Source organism: Chiloscyllium plagiosum, unplaced genomic scaffold, assembly GCF_037043375.1.
Source record: "Chiloscyllium plagiosum isolate Xiang-an unplaced genomic scaffold, Cpla_swu_hap1 HiC_scaffold_27, whole genome shotgun sequence".
In the NCBI taxonomy this organism is placed as follows: Eukaryota; Metazoa; Chordata; class Chondrichthyes; order Orectolobiformes; family Hemiscylliidae; genus Chiloscyllium; species Chiloscyllium plagiosum.
Genome location: NW_028270165.1, coordinates 46874754 through 46897197, shown reverse-complemented (window position 1 = coordinate 46897197; position 22444 = coordinate 46874754). Strand labels below are relative to the sequence as shown.

The window sequence follows — 22444 nt, the reverse complement described above, 5'->3', positions numbered from 1 at the left end:
TATTTTGCACCAAACTTGAGCAATTTAGTGCCCCATTAAAATGACTAAAGGAAAGAATGCCCGCAGCTCGCAACACATAGGAACCCCACCCCAGCTGCAGAGGAGGCGTCTGCAGCTGCCCCCGGGGACTTAACTATGGTAGCAAGCCTTGTTGCAGTGATTTCTAAGCTTGAAGAGATAATCGACACCTTCATAGAGTCCAGGAGCAGGTGGGAGTCGCTTTCGGTCGCGCTGCAGAAGCACGACCGAGATATTGAAAGAATCGAACATCGAGTCGGAGGGGCGGAGCTAAAGGTCGCCACCTCTGAGGCTGCTGCAGAATCAGCCGTGGGTCGGGTCTGGACTCTCGAACAGCGAGTCCGGGCCTTGGAAGATCACATCAACAACCTCAAAAATCGAGGTCGTCGAGAAAATATTTGTTTGCTGGGCCTTCCCAAACGGGAAGAGGAAGGCCAGTTTACGACGTTTCTGGAGCAGTGGCTTCCACAATTATTGAATCTGTAGGCTGGATCAGGCCAGGTCAGGGTAGAATGGGCCCACCGGGTTGCAATACATAGGCCCGGCTTGGACCAGCGCCCCTACCCGGTCCTGTTCTGGCTGCAGTGCTTTTTGGAGAAGCCGAAGCTCCTGGAAGCTTCCAGAAATCTTGGGAAAGATCCCCAAGCCATGATTTACAAAGGATCCAAGATTATGCTATTTCAGGACTTTCCCCCAGCTCTGGTCCAAAAGAGGAGGGCGTTTAAGGGATTTAAACATTCAGTGCTACCCAGCAGCACTACGTTTTAGCCACGAAGGGTCCGTGTATAACTTTGGATCGCTGGAGAAGGCCAAGGAATGTTTGGACTCTCTTAGATAAATTGTAAGAGTTAACTCGTGTGGTGAATGATGTTGTTCTGCCCTCCCCCTTCTCTGGTTCACCTTATTTTTTCTCTTTTATTACTTTATTGCTTAATATTATCTCCAGGGAGTCGGGAGGGGGTGGGGCTTATTTGTTCTCCACTCTGCGATTTTCTCCTCTTTTTTTTGTAAATATATATAGGCCTGGTGGTCCAGTAGATTTAGGTGAGGAGGGGTCTTTGCTTTGTCTTATTCTTTCTCTTAAAACGGGGTTATTTCCCCCTGCTATTTTGTATTACCATAATTAATTATTATCTGCTGAGACTGTAATTTTATAGTTTTATATGTTTATACGTGGTATTAACATCACCAAATATATGTAGGTGTTGATGTGGGTGGGTGGGGAGGCGGAGGAGGGCAGGATACTCATTGTTAACTTTAGCTTGGTCAAACACTTGAATTTTCTTCACTTTATTATGGAGTGCGTGGGTCGAGGGTGGGGCACTGGTCAGTAGAGGATATGATGGGTTTTCGGAAAGGAAGTGATTCCCCCGGAAACGTGGGGAAAAAATCTCTGTTTAAACATGTTATGTTTTTTTATTTAGAAATCGTTTTTTATTATATTAGTGTGAGTGTTATAAAGAATCTCTATTTTTGTGAATTTTCTATGGTCCATGCTCAGGGTGTTTTGGATGGGGTTTCTCCTCCCGGGGGTCTCTGACTTGCCTGGACGATTATGGTGTGTCATTCGCTTAAATGGTGCACCTGGAATGTCAAGGGGAGTAATTCTCCAATCAAAAGGAAGAAAATATTACCAAACCTCAAAAAAGAAAGGGTTGATATAGTTCTTCTACAGGAGACCCATTTATTGGATTAAGAACACTTGAAATTACAACAGGGTGGATTTGATCAGGCCTTCTTTTCTTCCTTCAGCTCAAAATGTAGGGGAGTAGTCATTCTTATTTGGAAGAATCTCCCTTTCGAAATCCTAAGTCAGATAAAAGATGAATCTGGGCGATATATACTAATTAAAGCCCTTATAAATGGAGAGGAATATGGGATTTTAAACCAGTTTTGTCCCCGGCACATCCTTTCAAATTTATAACGGAAGCCTTCTCCAAACTGATGGTTCTTGGTGCTTGTCATACAATTATAGGGGGAGACTTGAATTGCATTATGGAGCCGGAAATAGACAGGATACCCAAGAGTACTGCGGGTGGATGCCCCAGATCTGGACAATTGGCGGATTTGAATCAAGAATTAGGATTAATAGATGTGTGGAGGTGCATCCACCCGCAAGGCAGAGATTTCTCTTTTAACTCTAATCCACATAAATGTCACACTAGAATTGACATGTTTTTTGCCCCCTCGAGTTTTTTAAATTACATATCATCCTGTAAAATAGGTGATATGATAATTTCTGATCACGCTGCTGTGTACATGGAAATCAAGGCTAGGAACAATGAGGCATCCCCCTGACATTGGCGTATGGATTATAGTAAATTTGCAAAATATTTTTCTCAAGAATTTATAGCTTTCTTGGAAATTAATTCAGGTACGGCTAGTAACCCGTCAATGATGTGGGAGACTATTGAAGCTTATGCGCGAGTCTGATCATTTCATACTCGGTGACCCAGAAAAAATTAAAGGGAGAACAATAGCATCTACTTGCTGCTCGCTTAAAAGCAGCTGAAACAGCATACGCTGACAGACCTTCTATTGCCAAATTACAAAGGGTTATAACCCTTAGGACAGCTCTGAATACCGACTTCACCCAAACGGCAAAGAGGGAAATATTATTTGCAAAACAAAGATTATATGAATTTAGCGATAAACCTGGGAGATGCTTAGCATTTCTTGCAAGGAAAAAAAAGGGCCCCTCAATCTATCACAGCTATCAGGGAAGTTCTGGTACTCTGACTCACATCATAAAGGGATCAACACAATCTTCAGAAAGTTTTTTTTATTCTGATCGCAGGATTGTGAAGATAGAGCCAGGAGGATGCAGTCCTTTTTTAAAAGCCTGGCCTTTCCGGACTTAATCCCGGAATAGGTATCGGTCCTGAATGCTCCCCCAACAACCCAGGAAATACTTGACACAATCAGGCAACTTCAGAGCGGTAAGGCACCTGGCCCAGAGGGCATTCAGGTTGAATTTTACAAAGAGTTCACAGGAGTATTAGCTGGCCCACTTATGGACATGTATAACTACTCATATAAGTCAGGGCTGCCTCCTGCCTTTACTAAAAAAGGTGAATATCTCCCTTTTTTTCAAAAAAGGAAAGGATCCAGAAGATTGTGCATCATACAGACCAATATCCTTGCTAACTGTAGATTTTAAAATTCTCTCTAAAACATTAGCATTGAGGCTAGAGAGGGCCAGAAAAGAGGAGCAGACTGGGTTTATTAAGGGCCGTAGATCATCTAATAATATTAGAAGGGTCTTGAATGTGAATCAAGTCTGTCATCAGGAAAAAATACCAGGAATAGTAGTCTCATTGGATGCGGAGAAGGCATTCGACAGGGTTGAATGGACATACCTGTTCTATACATTGGAAAGATTTGGTGTTGGAAACGTATTTGCCAAATGGGTCTCAACACTGTATAATGATCCCAAAACAGTTGTGATCACCAATGGAGTAGGCTCAGGTAGCTTCAGTGTGGGTAGGGGCTGCTGTCCGGGATGCCCTCTCTCTCCGTTGCTATTCACGCTAATAATTGAACCACTGGCGGAAGCGATACGGGCTGACTCTTATATAACGGCCCCGAGGGTTGGTACAGGTAAACATAAAATTACCCTATATGCAAATGATCTCCTTTTTCTTAGTAATCCTCTGATGTCCAAGCCCCTCTCCATCCAAGTTATTAATGCATTTACAGGTACAAAATTAATTTTTCAAAATCAGAGGCATGCCTCACTAGTATGTCCCACTTATTGGACCGATCCCACTTCCCCTTTCGGTGGTCTCTTGGGCATTTTTATTACCCCAGTATTTGGCCAGCTATCCAAGGCCAATTTTGTGCATCTATTGGAAAGGGTAAGACAGGACCTTTAACGTTGGGGAGACCTTCCAATTTCCTAGCTAGGTAGAATAGCCCTAATTAAAAAGAATGTCTTGCCCCGTCTCTTATACCCTACGAGAATGCTTCCGGTGATGCTGCCGAGGCCGGCACTCCACAAATTGTATGGTTGGCTGGTTTCTTTCATCTGGAATCCTAGATGGCCCCTCATTAAGTTAAGGAAGCTACAACTTCCACAGGCAAGGGGGGAGGGCTGGATTTTTCAGACTTTAGGAAGTCTCAGTTAAGCTACATAGCTGATTGATTGCGGGTCAGACATGACCCAATCTGGATGGACATCGAGGCTTCTCAAGTACAGTGCCCTCTTATTAACCTCTTATTTTTAGATCAGATGAAAATCATTACGAGCCACTGTAGAAACCCTACAATACTCAACACAATTAAAGCTTGGAATATAATGCGGCAAAATGAGGGTAATTCACAAAAAACATCCCCCTATACTCCTATAGTGGGGGCATGGGGTTTTCAACCGGGGCTTACAGATGCCACATTCAAATCCTGGAGATCCAGCGGTATCTCCTGTTTAGGGGATCTGTTTGAGAAGGGGGTCCTGATGTCTTTTGAACAGCTGCATCAGAAATTTGGATTACCTAACGGAGACCTCTTTCGATACTTCTACATTCGAGACTACATACAGAAGACGACTGCGTTATTAGATGTTCTCTATAAATCAGATAGAGAAGGTAGATTGTTGTGGCCAATGGGTGTACCCTCGGTCAGCACTCTTTATCATTTATTACGTGATGATGTGTCGGAAGACATGGACCATCTGCTTAGAACATGGGATCAGGATTTGGGGCTGGAAGTTTCTACAGAAATGTGGAATGACATCTGGGAAAATGCCAAAAAAAAAATCTCCGTTTGTAACAGAACCCAGGCCATTCAGTTAATGATACTTCATAGGGCCCATATGGCCCCAGAACGATTGGCAAAATTTTGGAGCATCTGCAATGCGTCCCAAATGTAACACAGAGGTGGGCATTCTTACACACCGCTTATGGACATGCCATAAGATCCTCAAATACTGGACCGAAGTAGTAAACGCCCTGACAGAAATCTTGGGAATGGAAATTACAGTAGATCCAGTATCTCCTCTTCTGGGTTTCTCAAGCTTACCTTCTGTGGATGTGCACGGGAGGAAATTATTTTCCATTCTCTCCTTCTATGAAAGGAAAAATATCTTGGTAAACTGGGTGGCTGAGGGCTCTCTAGGACTTCCAAATTGGCACAGATTAATCATGGAATGTATTCCCCGTGACTTCCTTACAAATATGGTGCACCAAAAAACTGAATTATTGTATAAAATGTGGCAGCCCTTTTTGAATTACATAGATACAGATATTTCGGCCATTCTTTCAAGGGCTTTCATTTAGTTGAGGTAACAGTTCTGGCTGGTCCCTTGGGAGAGGAATCCCGCATGAATACGGGTTTTATTACAACTTATGTTAACTCATTACGAGCATGTATTTCACTACTTCATTACCATGTTATCCTTTTTTCTTTTGACTAATGTAAGATATTTGATCATACACTCTGGTTAGTTATAGGTTAGATTCGTAGTTAGTTGAGTTTTGTCTTTTTCTTTTTTATATCTCTTTTTGTTTCACAAGTTTTGGCTATTTATTTAAGATTTAATTGTATATTAGTGTTCGTACTTGTGCTTTTCTTACTTGTAAACTGGTAAAAACATGTTAAATTTTCAATAAAAATATCTTTTTTTTTTGAAAAGTGCATCTGTACAGATGCATGAGTAAGGGGAGAGCAGAGGGATACAGATTCAGAAATTGTGCAATAGGTTTAGACAGGGGATTTGGATCGGCTTAGGCTTGAAGGGCTGAAGGGCCTGTTCCTGGGTTGTAAATTTTCTTTGTTCTATGTTGAGGTTGTACAGGATGTTGGTGAGGCCATTTTGTTTAGAGTACTGAGTACAGTTCTGGTCACCCTGTAAAAGGAAGAATATTATTAGAGATGGTTCGGTAAAGATTTACTTTGACCTTGCCAGGAATGGAGGGTTTGAGTTATAGGGAGAGGCTGGGATTTTTTCACTGGAATGGAGGAGGTTGAGGGATGACCTTACTGAGATTTAAAAAATCATGAGGGGTGAAGGTAAGGAGAATAGCGAGGAACATGCGGGGTTATGTAGAGTCAGGGGTGGTGAAGTGAAACAAAATTGTGGCTCTCCCCTTTTTTCCTCCTTTTGGCATTTGGCCAGTTGAATCTGTCCGGAAGGGGCCTGGTCCTCCTGCCAATCAGAACCCCAGCCATTGTTTGAATGCGGAAGTTCGACCATGAGCTTCTGAAGTTGCTGTTGCTCCTCTCTCTCTGAATGAAGATTGAACTTCAGTCCAGACTGCAACTTCCTTTCTCTGTTTAACATCTGGGAGTACCGCACTCTCTTTTCTCGCCCTCTTTCCCATTTCTTTTCTCATCCTTGGGTTCAGCTGTTTGTTTGTAGGAGCTGAGGGAAAAAGAAAGTCAATTGAGGTGAAGGGACAGACTCTGGAAAAGGTTGGTCTAGATCTGTGCCTGTTAATGTTTGACAGGCTTTGTTTCCTGAGCTTGACACATTTACTTGTCTGGCAAAAAAGGATGGCCTCTTGATCCATGTTGGGGATGGAAGTGGATTATGCTGTGGGTAACTTGCTGGTAGTAGTCCAATAAGTATTGGATAAGTAATCATGACACACAAACCTTGAGTTATTGACTGTTTATTTGGAACTCACGGGGAGAGCCAAGTCGACCTAATAGTCTCAAGTCACTCCGACGAGAAACAGAGTTGTGTGATTCTATAGGTTACAATCATTTAACAATTAGCAAACTGTTAATTGCAGGAAATTGAGCAAACTGAGACACTTTACCCAGTCACGTAGTGTCTGGACAGTGTTGGTTAGTAGCTGATGTGTACAATAGGTCCTTGCAAAGAGAAAGATATTCCCATGCAAGGAAAGAATTTGTTTATCAGGTAGCAGTACAGCTGCAAGGCAGGCTGTCTCTGTTGAGTCTGGGAATTAAGGGTAGCTGGGACAATGGATAGATCAGCCCTGATCTTAATGAATGGCAGAGCAGGCTGGATTGGTCAAATGGCCTACTCCTGCTTCTATTACTATGAAACTGTAACCCTGCATTTCCCATGGCTAACCCACCAAACCTGCACATCCCTGGACACTGTGGCCAATTTAGTATGGCCAATCCAAATCGAGGCCAGTGAGCAATGTAGTGATGTGGAAAATGAACATCAGAGAACAATAGAAAGGGACAAGGAGAGTAAATATACCAGCAATCAAAACTGGATACTAATGTCACAAAAACTGAAACGATACATGGTGAGTCTGAATGTGTGCTGCATTGTAACAAAAGTGAATGAATTAACTGCACACATTGGAAGTGAATAATTATGGTCTGAGACTCCTCACAGAGACATGGCTTCAGGATGGCAAGGATTGGATCCTGAATATTGAGGTGTAGTCAGATGGGAAGCGAGGTAAAGGCAGAGGGTTGGCACTGCTCATCAAAGCACTGATCACACGGTAGTCTGGTGTCAGCTCGGGTTTCAGGGCCTGATTTCCTTGTCCTCTGATCTCCCTGTTCCCACAGAGTAAGATGCCGGTCTGTTCTCAGCTTTGCTGGACTTCTGCAGAAGCTTTCACGCCTCTTTTACAGCTTCCAGAACAAGAAAACATTCAGTCAATCGAAAGCCACACCACAATCTACCAGAAATAGGGCTCACCCAGGATTCTGATAGGGTCCTACTTGAGGAATTCTCTCTCCCTTCAATGTAACTATTAGTATTGGGGCAAAGTAACTCGTATGTCAAATCGTTTAAAGCAAAGTAGTCAGGAGAGGAGACCTTGAGCAATTAACTAGCTTTATTCATTGCCATTGGGGAATACCTCTTAGTTTAAAACAAAGTCCGACGTATTCCAATAAAATACAGAATGTTACAAGTTTTATGGTAAAACACAGGCCCCACTCTCCATTAATTATGCAACTGAGGGGCAGTCGTAAGGTTCACATACATTGTCGAGACCTACATTTCTTAATGTCTACAAAACTGAATGTTATCTTATACTGCAGGTTCAGCTCAGCTCGAATTACCGATAAGGGACAGAGAGAACCAATCCATCATTCTATGAAGCAGCACAGTCTAATGTCCTGAGGAGCAGAGACAGCCTGCAGTTGCAAGGTCAGTCTATCAAAACAGAATTCCTCAGCCAGGGCTCAGACAGCATTATGTTAACAGGCTACATTTTACTGCAAACATTGCTTTGTGACAAAATGGCTTCCATGCAGTTTTGTCAATTTTGATCAAATTCTCCCACAATCCCTCCTTTTTATTAAAAAGAAGAGATTGTGGATGTCAGCAAAAGGAGGAATTATACCCAGAGCCAGGGGGATTGTCAGGGGTTGGTGTTTGGAGATCGGACTGATAGTCCTCGGGTTCAGTAAGGACAGGGGCAGAAGGCTCCAGGGATTGGGAATCATCATCAGGGGTTTCATCAGGAATGGGAAATCTCAGCATCTGGGAGATCGCTGGAGAGGAGGGCCACAACAGTGAACTGAGCAGAGCACAGGATTGTCTGCGGGGTGACTTTGGTATCCAGTTCCAAAGGCAGGGGGAAAGAAAGCTGCAAGTTGCTCAAACTCCATAAGGGCTCGCTTGGTACGAGTTCAGGATGGATAGGGATATGGGCACATACCTAGCAGCTAGAGTGGTTGACCTAAAAACAAAAGCATTATAAAAAAGTATTAAACTGTAATTCCTGTTTACTAGAGGTTATCAGGCCCAATCAAACATAGTTAGTGAAAGAAAGATAAGGAAGAGTGCAGTGAAAGGCAGAATGATCAGGCTGAGCCATTCACGGATGAAGGCTGAAGATGTGTCTCTGACGGGGGTCTTCTGATGTTCCTCCAGGAGGTGGCGCTCGTTTGCATTGTGATGTGTGTGTCCATGCGGCCTCCCCTTGACCCTGACTGCTGACCGGGTAACCAACAGGACTAGGAACGGGCCTTTCCATCTCAGCTCCAATATGCCCCGGTCCTAATGCTGAGGCTTGGTGTACCCATGAATGTAAACTCTAAAGAGTTTTGGTTAACTGATGCAAATATTTCCCACTTGACCAACATTAGAGTGTCAGCTGTTTCAGCCATTGGGATGGTTTGATTCATCTACTAAATACATCTACTCTTATTCGACAATATACGCGAGGTGATTCTATGAAAGCAAGTTGTAGACAGGGAAAAAGGCTGACCAGGCAAGGAGGTGGTTAACAAACACACTCTCTCTGCCTGCCTGCGGCTCTCTGTCTATTTTTTTTCTGTCTCTATTTGCATGCCTGCGCCTCTCTCTCTCTGCCTGCCTGCCTGCGCCTCTCTCTCTCTCTGCCTGCCTGCGCCTCTCTCTCTCTCTCTCTGCCTGCCTGCGCCTCTCTCTCTCTGCCTGCCTGCGCCACTCTCTCTCTCTACCTGCCTGCGCCTCTCTCTCTCTCTGCCTGCCTGCGCCTCTCTCTCTCTGCCTGCCTGCGCCTCTCTCTCTCTCTGCCTGTCTGCGCCTCTCTCTCTCTCTGCCTGCCTGCGCCTCTCTCTCTCTCTGCCTGCCTGCGCCTCTCTCTCTCTGCCTGCCTGCGCCTCTCTCTCTCTCTGCCTGCCTGCGCCCCTCTCTCTCTCTGCCTGCCTGCGCCTCTCTCTCTCTCTGCCTGCCTGCGCCTCTCTCTCTCTCTCTGCCTGCCTGCGCCTCTCTCTCTCTCTGCCTGCCTGCGCCTCTCTCTCTCTCTGCTTGCCTGCGCCTCTCTCTCTCTCTGCCTGCCTGCGCCTCTCTCTCTCTCTGCCTGCCTGCGCCCCTCTCTCTCTCTCTGCCTGCCTGCGCCCCTCTCTCTCTCTCTGCCTGCCTGCGCCCCTCTCTGTCTCTGCCCGCCATGCCCCCCTCTGCCTGCGCGCCTCTCTCTCTCTCTTTCTCTCTCTCTCTCTGCCTGCGCCCCTCTCTCTCTCTCTGCCCGCCTATGTGCACCTCTCTCTCTCTGCCTGCGCCCCTCTCTCTCTGCCTAGCTGCGTCTCTCTCTCTCTGCCCGCCTATGCCCCCCTCTGCCTGCGCGCCTCTCTCTCTCTGCCTGTCTGCGCGTCTCTCTCTCTGTAACACTCCTCAGCTTTCTACATGTCTCAGTTAATAGTTGCCCAATGTGTCCTGTATGCCAAATTCATTCAAGTCTGGACATCCTGAAGCGAGCAATTATACTTCAGATTTCTACTCGCCAATTAAAACTAACATTGGGCACTCAAACAGATCGGGGGCATCCTGAAGCATGCCATGGACCTCAGTGTGGGTCCAGGGCTTATCAAATAGGGTTTCACCTCTCGTAACCCTGGGGTAAGCAAATTCATTATTACTAACTTTGTAAAGCACAAGTGCTCTCAGCAACATAACGTCAGGACACTAGGACCCTGTTGAGTTCTCTCACTAGTATCTTGTGGCTGAGTAGGGAGAATTGTGTCATCATTTCTAACAGCATTTTTGTCCCTGGCCAGCTTTCCCCTTTATTTTGGACACAACAAAATCAGCAACCACCCTCTATATTTCATCTCTCAAACGATATCGGCCAGTGACCTGGCAGGACCCGGGTATCTCCTGCCTGACTCGCCAACTGTGGGGGATGGAAATAAAGCCCCATGTCAGGAAAGAATTTGTTTATCAGGAAGCAGTACAGCTGCAAGGCCAACTGTCTCCGCTGAGCCTGGGAAACACGAGCTTTAACAAGCAGGCACTAAGCTGAGATTCAAAATGGTTTCCAGGCTTTAATATGTGACCAAATGGCTGGCCCAAATCTAACAATTCTCCCACATCATCGCAGGGAATAAAACAAGAAAAATGAAACAAAATTAGAAATAAGTAGGGGATCGTGCTTAATGTTTGTTCATTACGAAGTAAACAAGAAATAGCAGTCTCCCAGGATTCGTATGATGCCCTACTTGAGGAATTCTGTCCAACAAGTTTAATTGGAAGCAGTAGCTTTCGGAGTGCAGCTCCTTCATCAGGGGATTGTGGAATATAAAATTGTAAGACACAGAATTTATAGTAACAGTTTATAGTGTGATGTAACTGAAACTATATATTGAAAAAGACCTGGATTGTTTGTTAAGTCTCTCATCTGTTCGAATGACCATGATAGTTTCAGTTCTTTCAAATGTAAATCACAAAACCTTTTAAAATAGTTAAATCCTCAAGTGAACTTCACCAATTGGTGTCGTGTCAGTCCAGATAATGTATTGAAGGTGTGAGCTCCCCTGTGTGAGACTGTCTGTGGCACAATGGTTAAACTGATTTACAGAATCTTACATGGAGTCATGCAGTTTTTGAGCAAAGTAAGACATAATTCTGCAAGTACGAATTCACCCAACAAATTTTTGCGTGCGTGTGTGTGTATGGGGTGGGGGGGGGGGGGTGGAGGAATGTATATTTGCAGATACATTCTAAGTGCATTTTTTTAAGGAAAAATCTGCAGGCAGTCAATACATGTAATAGTTTGTAAATTCGACTTTGGAAACAGAACCAGTCTGACTCAAGATTGGGATACAGGCAGACTCTGACCTCACACCTTTAATGCATTGTCTGAGCTGAGATGTGAGCTTTTGCTATAAAACCTTGTTATCTCGAGAAGGTGACAACAAGAAGTTCTGGGGTTTACATTGTAATGATATCTGCAACCTATTTGAAAAGGTGGAAGACTTAACAATCCAGGTTTGTTCAATATACCATTTCAGTGGCAGGACACTGGAATGTTTTGCTCTAAATTGTGTATTAGGATCTTATCTTCCACAACCACCTGATGAAGAGGCAGCACTCCAAAAGTTACTGCTTCCAAAGAAGCCTGTTGGACTACAACCTGGAGTTGTGTGATTCTAGAATCTGGTTTCTAGTATCTGCAGTCCTTGTTTTTACCTAGTTGATTTTAACCTTACAGTGAATCCTCTTGCAAAGATGCCTGCCTTGAAGAAGTTTTCCTCCTCTCTCTACAAGAATCTCAAAGAATCCCTCTCCCACTGCAACTCCCAGGTCATTTCCTCTGCCCTGAAGCTCTTCAACCATGTCCTGAAACAGACTCGCTACCACAGCCACATTTGCTTCCTCAGTGCCTGTCTCCGTAACCAACTCATCCTACACAGATTCCGGACCACCTTTAAACCAGCAGAGTTCGGATCCGAACAGGCCACTCCATCCTCCTGTCTGACCTATCACCTTCATCCCCACCCCTATTCATCCATTGTACTCTTTGCTACCTTCCCCCACCCTCCTCCCTGACCTATCCCCACCATCCCCACTCCCATTCACCTATTGTACTCTACGCTACTTTCTCCCCACCCCCACCCTCCTCTCATTTATCTCTCCACCCTGCAGGCTCTATTCCTGATGAAGGACGTTTTCCTGAAACATCGATTTTTCTGCTCCTCGGATGCTGCCTGAACTGCTGTGCTTTTCCTTTACCACTCTAATCAAAAGTGGATTGGCCATGTTGAATTACCCATAGTGCCCAGGGATGTGCATGTTAGGGTGGATTGGCCATGCTAAATTACCCATAGTGCTGTGAGAAACGAACCCCACTTAATCAATAATTTTCAGTCCGAGTCAAAGAGTTCTGAAGCAGCACATTTATTCAAACATCTTGCAAGATGGGTGGCTGTATGAAGAGAGACACACCCGACAGTAAAATACAGAGTGTTTTATACTTTTCTGAGGGCTCTCTCGACACCCCTACACTGAGCAATAAACCTGTTATGAGTGTCTATTACATTCTATCCCTTTATTTGGTGATTACTTGCGCCCGTTATTCCTTCATTTGGTAATTCCCTGCACCCAAGCCTAAGCCTATCATACTTATTCATTACCTCGCTTGTTTTTCTTTAAATCTACCTTATTTGGCTGTCCTTGTTCGTTACAGCCTTCCTGTTATTTTGTCCAGTTCCTCTTATCTTATCGAACCGTCTGACTTCTGAGATCATCCTTTAATATCTTGATAGTCCAAAAAGCAGACCTACAAACTATGAGCTTATTGCGAAATGCCCCTGCTGCCCTTTTTTTTGTGGTCAGCTACAAGTAATTTCCTTGCTTAAAACTATTTCTGAAAAGACCCTTTATATTCTTTAAAATCAACGTACACCTGACAACCTGAAATTTATCTCTCTCAACCCCAACCCCAACCCCGCGCCCCTCTCATTTATCTCTCCACCCTGCAGGCACTCTGCTTCTATTCCTGATGAAGGGCTTTTGTGCGAAACGTCAATTTTCCTGCTCCTCGTGTGCTGCCTGAGCTGCTGTGCTTTTCCAATACCACTCTAATCTAAAGTGGATTGGCCATGCTGAAATACCCATAGTGCCTAGGGATGTGCAGGTTAGGGTGAATTGGCCATGCTATATTATCCATAGTGCCTAGGGATGTGGAGGTTAGGGTGAATTGGCCATGCTAAATTACCCATCGTGCCCAGGGATGTGCAGGTTAGGGTGGATTGGCCATGGGAAATTAGGCATAATGTGCAGGTAAGGTGCATGATTCAGGGTTAAATGTAGGGGATTCGGTGTGGGTGGGTGACCCTTGGGAGGTTCGGTGAGGCCGAGTGGCCTGCTTCCACACTGTGGGGATTCTCTGAAGGGAGGGGTTATTTTGGAAAGTGTTTTCTCGTCCTCGTCTGCTGCGGGCGTGGCGCATGCGCGGTGCGGCGGCCCGCTGTTGGCCATGCCCCGCCCCTTCAGCTGTCACTTTTCCTCGCCCCGCCCCTAGTTTCTCTGTGACGTCACAACGCGGAAGTGGCCCTGTCAGTTTCAAAGTGAATCTCCCGCCCTCCTGACGACTCTTCATCCTGGGAGGGAGACAGAGATGGGTGGAGGGGAAATTGGTCACTTGTAGCAACGAGAGTGAATGCAGGGAGGGAGCAGACTCCGCAAACTCAGGTGTGTGTCTTAGTTAGCCAGGTGAGGAGGGACTGAAGGATAGAGATTGGGAAGTGGGAGGGCTGGATATCTTTTCTGTTTTTATTTTTAAAATGCACCCGATTCCCACCAATAACTGCAACAGGTACAAGTACAGCACATGCAATATTCCTCATTGCAGCTTCAAGCCGGTTTTGCATCCTCTGTTCTTCCTCCACTTTGGCTCCAGCACATTCAGCTTCTTTCCCTCATTCCCATTCCCCGCCGGCCTGATATTCCAAGCTGACCCGCAAAAGATCGGTTAGTCCCTCCATTCTTTCCCGGTGGCGCCCATTACTCTTGTCTATTTCTTGCCTTATCCAGCCTTGTGCGTGAACAAAGTGTTAGCGTATATCCTCTTTCACTGCCAGCTGCTTCCTTGTTTCCGAAAGCAACATTTCCTCCCATTTTTCGCCGACACTGAGCCTTCTGACCTCCTTGATTGTGTTTTTTTTTTTGCTTTTGCAGAAGCAGGAAACAGATGATTATAACTTTGTACGAGCATATCTAGCTTAACCTACACCCCCTCCCGTCACAGCACCTTATCTGTTTGTCTGTAACATCTACCATTGTTGGCAGGCACATTTCATGTATGCACATTTTAGCTAATACAAAAGCAATTATATATTTCCTTCACATAGCTTTCATTCTTGTTAACTCCACTCTTGGCTGAAACAATTATACCCTGGCGTTAGTTCATTTACCTTGCAGAAGCAATTATGGTTGCAGAAGTAACACTGCTTTACCTATATCCCACAGGGGTGACCCTACAACCTTGTATAAAATAATATGGGGCATGGCAAGGGTAAATAGACAAGATCTTTGATCTGGGATTGCTCATAGGTTTAGGGTGAGATTTAAAAGAAACCGAAGGGGCAACTCCTAAATACAGAGGGTGGTGTGTGTAAAGAATGAGCTGCCAGAGGAAGTGGTGGCTGCTGGTACAATTACAACCTCTAAAAGGTATATGAATGGGTATATATTGGGAAGCATTTTGAGGGACATGGGCCAAGTGCTGGCAAATGGGACTAGATTGATTTAGGATATCTGGTCAGCATGGACTGAAGGGACTGTTTCTGTGCTGTACATCTGTGATTCTGGCTTGCCACGAATGTTTGTCACATCTGTATGTTCAGTTTCTCCCTGGTGTTGGTGTTAACGCCTTGTTGTCTTATTTTGCTCCCCACATCCTGGGGACATTAACCATTTCCTATCTGGTTGTTCTGATCTGGACTGCCGTCCGGATCTTCAGATTTCTGGGATTGGTCAATAAACACACCTGGAAGTGACTTTGTCAATCATACAAGCAATAGTTTATTCTTTGATATGGCTGGGTCGGGAGACTCTGATCAGCCCAGAAGGATTCGATTAATTCCCAACAGTGTGGAAACAGGCCCTTCGGCCCAACCAGTCCACACCGATCCTCTGAAGAGTAGCCCAGCCAGACCCATCTCCCTCTGACTAATGCACTAACATTATGGGCAGTTTAGCATGGCCAATTCACCAAACCTGCACATCTTTGGATTGTGGGAGGAAACCCACGCAGACATGGGCAGAATGTGCAGACTCCACATAGCCAGCCCCCTGAGGCTGGAATCGAACCTGGGACACCTGGTGCTGTGAGGCAGCAGTGCTAACCACTGGACCACCGATGAGTACTCCTAGAGTGCCAAAAGAATCCGCCAACTTTTACAGAGTTTGTATAGAACTTATGTACATTGTTTAGAGTCAGACATTGAGCATGATCACATAGTAACAACCAATCAGATCCCGCAAGGTCCTCATGCATTTTTGACTTGGCCTAGGGCGGCACGGTGGTTCAGTGGTTAGCACTGCTGCCTCACAACACCAGGGTCCCAGGTTCGATTCCAGCCTTGGGTGACCGTCTGTGTGGAGTTTGCACATTCTCCCTGTGTCTGCGTGGGTTTTTTCTGGGTGCTCCGGTTTCCTCCCAGAGTCCAAAGATGTGCAGGTCAGGTGGATTGGCCATGCTAAATTGCCCATAGTGTTAGGTACATTAGTCAGAGGGAAAATGGTTCTGGGTGGGTTACTCTTTGGAGGGTCAGTGTGGACTGGTTGGGCCAAAGGGCCTGTTTCAAACTGGAGGTAATCTAATCTATCATAGTTTCTTGTAGACAACTTGTTCTTGGAATCGTATTTGTCCTGTCTGGTGGTTAGGATTAAACTGTTACTTCTGCGATTGATGGTTAGGTTCAAATTTGCAATTTTTTTTCACTGGATTGACATCAGTCTGTGGTTTCTTGTTTGTTCTGAGTCGTGAGTATCTGCCTGACTCAGTCCCACCGAGTTGGCCAAGCAGAAGCCATTTTGTCCGACCTCCCATGTTAAAGTGGAGATTTGAGGTGGCCCTCAGGAATCCTTTGAGAACTCAGACCTGAAAGGCCTCTCTCTTGGTTTGTCCTGGAAATCAGACTCTTTGGAAGCCTGGAATAAAAATCTCTCATCATAAAGTCCCAAAATGCAATTCAATTCAATCCATAGTAGATAAGCACTAAGAGTTAATTCTCTATGGGATTCAACAGCCTCAGCACTAAAATGGTCTCTCTCTCTTGTGTCCTTTTGAACTCTCAAGACAGCAAAGATTTATTTTGTGAATGCCCCGCTTGCAAGAGGTAGTAAGAATCCATTATAATGGACAAGATCCATCCATTAATTACACAGCTATGGATAGTACCGAGTCTTGTTTCAGGGTCAGATTCAAAGACTATCATTCATTTCACAAGGGAACGGCTGTGAATGTTATCACTTGGTGTCCTGTTCACACAGAATCACCGATGATAAAGTAAACGTTCTTAATTGCCTTACAGCATCTTGTTATCGCTTGGTGAGCCCAGGTGTCCCTCTCTTTAAGTTCTCTCCTCTTTCTGAGCCTTCCTGCCTGTTTATTTTCTAGTGCAGTAAATGTATTCAATAATTCAGCATTACATTTTAGTCTGAATGTTTAAAGACAAGTTTTAAGGCTATAGACTTTCTCACCCAGATGCCCACACCCTCATTCCTCCCTTTGATTGCACCACAATCACTGAAAGAGAAGGCTAGTCCAAACGAATGCCCTTCAAGGTGGTCCAGCCATCAACATCCTGCAGAGCGGCACCACCATCTTCGCAGCTCATCTGGTCATATTTATCATCGCCATCAACACGTGTGGGTGAACCATCGCATCGCAAAAGCAGGATCTTCTGGGGCAAATCTATATCACTAAGGGACCTCATAAGCCTAGCAATTAAACACCTACCAATACCAATACCGACAAACAGACATAGCTAAATTGATAAGCCAATTGTACCATGAGCCCGATCTGCAGTTTCCCCAACTGGCCCCTTCAGTCATTCTGGATCTCTGCTTGTATCTTAGTAATATTGCCAGTGAGATCGGGAATGCCCACAGTGCATTTATCTTGGACAATGGTGCAGACCTCACCCTCCGGGCGAGTATATAGTCTAAGGCATACCGATTCTGCATAGAGTAAAGACACAGGTCTGATAATCCCAGTTTACTCTGTTTCAGAGCCTCTTTAGTCTTATTTCCTCGAATGGTCAGGCCGCAAAAGAGGGAATTGCGGTTCTGTTGACTTGTCACTCCTGCCTATCCTTCCAACCTCAGGGTATTCTGGATTCCCCAGCCTATCGGGTGTCCTGTATTGTCACCCAGTCCCTTGGGATCCTTCCAATTGGAGCAAGGTTGGCTGAGAGCGACCGCTGCATCCTCCTCAGATGGAGGTTCCATCGACTTGTCCACTGGCCAGGACAAGGTACTGTTGTGGGGACAAGGGCTCCGATAGTGACCTTATGAGGGACATCTTTGCCATCCAGGACAAGGAAATTGGTAGCTTTACCTTTGCTGAAGAAATAATAGTCTGGTTTGGTGTATATTAGGGAGAGTTTGTCAAAATAGGTTACTGAAATGTTACAGCAGGAAGTCTGGTCAGGTCTACAGGAGTAAAGGGTCGACGTTTTGCAAGAGGAGTCGCTTGAGTGCTGTAAAAAATGGGCCAAGTGACTCGAGCACTCGCACTGTATGGGAGACAATGGTCCTCAGAATGCTGTTCCCATTGGGCTCTCCCTTAGCTCTATTGTACATGGTCTTGGTGACAGTATCAGATTCTGAAAAGAGAAAAGGCCTATAAATGCACAAGGGAAGGGTTCCGTTCCAGGTCCATGTGCCGCATAAGGCCTGCTGTACCCCAGCCAGTGATACACCAGCTGTTTGTATACACAGACCGGAGGTATTGGAAAGTGATATTTCTCTTCGCAGGGTCGGCAGTAGGAAGTCTGATGAATAGAATGGAATCGGGGACTGGGGGCGGGGCAAGTAAGTCATCTCCTGATAGAGAGGAGTAACATACTACTGCCTCTGGAGTGAAGAGCGTTCTGTGGGCCTGTATAAATAATTTGTTTGTGGATTGAGGAGTTTCCCCTATCAGGCTTCCCTTTTCTCGAATTGGCCCGTCCTGCAAAAAGGGATGGTGTTCCTGGGCGTCCTTAAAATATTTACCATAATAACGGGGTTGATCATTTTTATCCTCACTAGGCTTGCGTCTGCAGGTAAAATAAAAAAAACCATGGTAATGACATGATAACTCCCACTGATTTCTACTGTCCAGATGGACCATCTGGTCTTTCTGATGTAAGAGTCCATTGCAATAATCAATCTTCATCACGTTCCACACGTCAAAGGCGTCTGGTCTGGTGCACTGGATGACATCTCCTCAGCATGGGTGGTGGATAATCTCTGATCATTCCTGGTCGCATCCATACTTAGTGGCTTTCTCCATCAGAATGTTGTACGTGATCAGAAAGGTGAGGAGATAAGCGATCCCCCACATGCCCCTCCTCTTAGTTCAAGTATCTGTAATAAGATTAACATTAGAACAGCAGCAAGATTCAAAAACCCAAATGGACAGGGTCCACTCCTTTTGTTGGGATTCCAGGATTCTCTCCTCCTCTTCCCCACTTTTGATTGGTGCGGTCAATCAATTTACAACGGTGCAGTTGGACCCAAGCTGAGCGCCCAGCGACTGTGACCGCCGTAGGGGTGGGAGGTAAAACCTGGAAGGGGCCATCCCAACGAGGTTGGAGACCTTTGCCAGTCCAGTTCTTGACGAGCACCAACGAACCAGACTCTACCCGTGACGAGGCTGAAAGGGAGGGAACATCGCTGTAGGCCGCACGCTCCTGCAAGTGAAAGGCACGCATAACACTAGTTAGAGCAAGAACATAACCAATTATTGCTTTGGTCATGTGGTGGAAGTGGATTGAGAAGGGAGCTGAATCATTCCAAGGGGTACGGAGGCAGTGACCAGAGAGACTCTCATCTGGAGACAGTCGTGTCTTGCCCGCAGACATGGATCGCATCTGGAATAAGGCCACAGGGATTAGCATAACCAGGAGAGACCAGACTCTGCCATTAATTTGGCAAGTTTAGTCTTGCATCTGGTTAAAACATTCAACAAGGCCGGCCGCCTGAGGATAAGCACCATGCAGTTGCCGACAAATACAAAGCTGGGAACAGAGTTCTCCGTTAATATTACCTACAAAGTGTGGTCCATTGTCCGAGCTAATGCACGCAGGTATACTGAAGCGGGGAATTATTTCCTTAAACAAAATCTTCACCACAGTCTCAGCAGTAGCATTAGGAGGAGGGTAGGCTTCAATCCGCTTAGAAAAGACATCAACAATAAGCAAAACACATTCATAGCAACTCAACTCATTTCTACAACTCAATGAAGTCCAGTTGAAGTGTCTCCAAGGGACCCTCCAGCAAGGGAGTTCTCGTAGAGATACTTGAACTAAGAGGTGGGGGATCGCCTACCCACTGACCTGTTTGATCACGTACAACATCCTGATCGGGAAAGCCACTGACTGAGTATTGATGCGATCTGCAGCGATCTGAGATTATCCTCATGTCATCTGGTGCACCAGATCAGATGCTTTCAATGTGGAGTCGCTTGAGCGATGGCATGAGCTGCCAGAGGAAGTGGTGGGTGCTGGTACGATGACAAGTTAATTGGCTCCTGGACGGGCATCTGAATATGAATGGTTCAGATGGGTCGAGGCCAAGTGATGGTAAACTGCAGTCATAGAGATGTACAGCACAGAAACAGACCCTTCGGTCCAACCCGTCCTTGCTGACAAGTTAGCCAACCCAATTTAGTCCCAGCTGCCAGCACCCGGCCCATATAGGGGCCAAGTGATGGCAAACGTGACTAGATTAATTTAGGATGTCTGGTCAGGTTGGGCCAAAGGGTCTGTTTCCGTGCTGTGTGACTCTAATTGTCTTCAGTGAAAGCAGAAGTGTGGTTGTGAAGGCTGGACTTTCAGAGCATGTTTTGCCCTGACTGGGAGCAGAAGAGTTTGACTGAAGTGTGTCGGTGTTAATGCCTTGATGTCTCATTTTGCTCCCACCTTCTCGGGGTCATTAACCATTTTGTGTCTGGTCCTTCCTCAAGAAGCTGCGTTGCAGATTTACCCTGAATTGACACTTTTTTTTGCTTCCCAAAATCAGACCTGCTCACTCTCAGCAGGATCCCAGTGTTGTGAAAGATATTAACTTTCAGGTGGAGGTATCCAAAATTCAGAGAGATGTCAGTCTTGATGTTTTTGCTTTTCTGCCCCTGTAAGATTCCGAATCAGCACCTTAAGGGGAATTAGTTAGAGCGGAGTGAGAACAGAGGGGGAAGAAAGTGTGAGATGGTACTTTCAATTTTGTGGAACAACAAAAGAATATTCCACAGAAAGTATAATTGCTTGTTCTGAATTTCTACCCTGCACTGACAGTGATGACTTTTATAATCTCTTTTTGCAGAGTATTTGAAAATCTGAAGAGGGAAGTTTCAAACTCATCGGATGAAGGGCTAATGCCCGAAACATTGACTCTCCTGCTCCTCGGATGCTGCCTGACCAGCTGTGCTTTTCCAGCGCCACATTTTTGGACTGACTCTCCAGTGTCTGCAGTCCTCACTTTGATGTCAATGTCTGACAGTCACACAATCCATCGGGACCACAACGATTTTTGACTGTGATTTCTGTGAGAGGGATCAACGCTTTTTGGTTCCTGTTTGAGGACGTTTTCAGCATCAGTGGGACTGGACGAGAGACCCCACTGTTGCAGCGCACTGTGCGTGGAGCCTGAAACAGTTATACGGCCTGGAAAGGGGATTTCACGGCAGGGTGGGGCTCTACACGTGTTTGTGTGCAGCTGAAGCTGTGGCCATGGAGAAACCTGAGGAATCCCGCCCTGTGGAGGAACCGTGGAAGTGTGGCGATTGTGGGAAAGGCTTCCGTGTCCCGTCTGCCCTGGAGACTCATCGGCGCAGTCACACCGGGGAGAGGCCATTCCCCTGCACCGACTGTGGGAAGGCCTTCAGACATTCCTCCCATCTGTTGGCCCACCAGCAGAACCACACGGGGGAGAGGCTCTTCAGCTGCCCTGAGTGCGGGAAGGCCTTCAGCAATTCCTCCACCCTGCTGACCCACCAGCATGTCCACACGGGGGAGAGACCGTTCACCTGCTCTCAGTGCGGGAAGGGCTTCACCTGCTCCTCCCACCTGCGGAGCCACGAGCGGGTCCACACTGGGGAGAGGCCCTTCAGCTGCCTCGAGTGCGGGAAGGCGTTCAGCACTTCCTCCAACCTGCTGACCCACCAGCATGTCCACACGGGGGAGAGGCCATTCACCTGCTCTCAGTGCAGCAAGGGCTTCACCTGCTCCTCCACCCTGAAGAGCCACCAGCGGGTCCAAACAGGGGAGAGGCCCTTCAGCTGCCCAGAGTGCAGGAAGGCCTTTACCCAGGTCTCCACACTGCTGACCCATCAGCGGGTCCACACGGGGAAGAGGCCCTTCAGCTGCACCGAGTGTGGGAAAGCCTTCAGCACTTCCTCCAACCTGCTGTCCCACCAGCATGTCCACACAGGGGAGAGGCCCTTCAGCTGCCCAGAGTGCGGGAAGGCCTTTACCCGGTTCTCCACACTGCTGAGGCACCAGCGTGTCCACACAGGGGATAAGCCCTTCAGCTGCATCGAGTGTGGGAAGGCCTTCATCACTTCCTCCAACCTGCTGACCCACCAGCATGTCCACACTGGGGAGAGGCCGTTCACCTGCTCTCAGTGCGGGAAGGGCTTCACCTGCTCCTCCAACCTCCAGACCCATCAGCGGGTCCACACCGGGGAGAGGCCCTTCAGCTGCCCCGAATGCGGGAAGGCCTTTAACCAGGCCTCCCACCTGCTGACCCACCAGCATGTCCACACTGGGGAGAGGCCGTTCATCTGCTCTCAGTGCGGGAAGGGCTTCACCCGCTCCTGCAACCTGCGGAAGCACCAGCGAGTTCACTTGCTATCGCAGGGGGATTGAAGGAGTGACGGCCGAGTGCCATTATCGATTGGAATATCAACCCGGTTCCGGGGACTCCCGGGTTCGAATTCTGCCACGACAGATGGCGGGGGGGGGGGGTGGGGGTGGTGCGGGGGAGAAAGCCCCCATCTGATTCCCTCTCTCACTTGTTAGGGAAGGGAACCGCCATTGTGGGAAAGGATTCACTCAGTCCTTCCAGCTGCAT

The 22444-nt window shown here is 46.5% G+C and overlaps 1 protein-coding gene across 1 annotated transcript; it reads left to right on the top strand.

The window, feature by feature from the left end:
- The first annotated feature begins 21102 nt into the window (after window positions 1–21102).
- On the top strand, window positions 21103–22239 carry LOC148143896 (uncharacterized). The gene has a single exon (XM_087975282.1). It carries the CDS (start codon window positions 21103–21105, stop codon window positions 22237–22239), a length of 1137 nt encoding a protein of 378 aa, XP_087831408.1.
- The last annotated feature ends 205 nt before the right edge of the window (window positions 22240–22444 follow it).